Source organism: Austrofundulus limnaeus, unplaced genomic scaffold, assembly GCF_001266775.1.
Source record: "Austrofundulus limnaeus strain Quisiro unplaced genomic scaffold, Austrofundulus_limnaeus-1.0 Scaffold118, whole genome shotgun sequence".
NCBI lineage: Eukaryota > Metazoa > Chordata > Actinopteri > Cyprinodontiformes > Rivulidae > Austrofundulus > Austrofundulus limnaeus.
In genome coordinates, this window is record NW_013952520.1 from 1,368,521 (window position 1) to 1,369,830 (window position 1,310).

The following is a 1,310-nucleotide window of genomic DNA, read 5'->3' on the forward strand; positions in this document are numbered from 1 at the left end:
ACTGTACAGGACTTTATTTCCTCTGTTATTAAACGATAATAACTGATSATCTACATGCCAACTCACATTGATTGTCATACAGATTGCATTTTTTTTGGAGCAGCTTACTGACTTTTAAACATGCATTAACTCTTTTTTTTCACCTGATTAGTGTCCATGTAATGTGTTTTGTGTACAATATTATGTTAGTACCAAGTTGCACAACACAAACCAATGGATTTTATGTACAATTAGACTAAATATTTAATAAGCCAAAAAAAACTTGTACACTGCAAGAGCTTACCTCAATACTGAAGTACCCTCGATCAACATAGTCACCAAGGAAGAGATAMCGCGTGTTGCTGGGGGATCCACCCACTTCAAACAAYTTCATGAGGTCAAAAAACTGTCCRTGGACATCACCACATACTGCCAAGRAACAAATACACATGCATGTAAGAGTGTATTGAACATTGTTTTTTATTTTCAACAAAGTAAAAAAAAAAACCTACAGTTTTTTGGAACAGGGTCTGTACTTTGCAACAATATAAAACAAAATACAAACCATTACAGCTCCAATAAAAGCTGCTAAGAGGTGATGACGTGAACAGGTGCTGGTCATAAAATTAGAATATCATGTAAAATTTAGTTCCATTCAAAAAGTGAAATTTGAATATTGTATTCATTCATTACACACAGACTGATACAGTATATTTCAAATGTTTATTCCTTTTAATTTTGATGATTATAACTGACAACTAATGAAAACCCCAAATTCAGTATCTCAGAAAATTAGAGTCAATCAGTCTGTGGCTCTGCTCAGGTGTTATGAGAGCCCAGGTTGCTCTGATAGTGGCCTTCAGCTCTTCTGATTTGTAGGATCTGGTGTATCACATCTTCCTCTTCACAATACCCCACAGATTTTCTTTGGGGTTAGGGTCARAAGAGTTKGYTGGTCAATTAAGAACTGGGATACCATGATCCTTAAACCAGGTACTGGGAGCTTTGGCACTGTGTGCAGGTGCCAAGTCCTGTTGGAAAATGAAATCTGCATCTCCACAAAGTTGGTCAGCAGCAGGAAGCATGAAGTGCTCTAAAACTTCCTGGTAKRTGRCTGCGTGGACCTTGGACCTCAGAAAACACAGTGGACCAACACCAGCAGAGGACATGGCACCCCAAACCATCACTGACYKTGGAAACGTTACACTGGACCTCAAGCAACATGGATTCTATGCCTCTCCTGTTCCTGTTCATATGTCTGTGAGACAGCTGAAACCATGTCTYCRTACATCTGTGAGGTGGTTCTTGAAGCCCTGACTCCAGCTGCCGCA

At 39.1% G+C, this 1,310-nt stretch overlaps 1 protein-coding gene across 4 annotated transcripts in view; it reads right to left on the reverse strand.

The window, feature by feature from the left end:
- ppp3cca (protein phosphatase 3, catalytic subunit, gamma isozyme, a) overlaps positions 1 to 1,310 on the reverse strand; it is a 51,007-nt gene that overhangs the window by 31,176 nt on the left and 18,521 nt on the right. For all 4 annotated transcript variants that reach the window (XM_014014707.1, XM_014014709.1, XM_014014708.1 and 1 more), the window contains exon 3: positions 284 to 408. In XM_014014707.1, the coding sequence (XP_013870161.1) occupies positions 284 to 408 (125 nt within the window). The remainder of the gene's footprint in view (positions 1 to 283; positions 409 to 1,310) is intronic.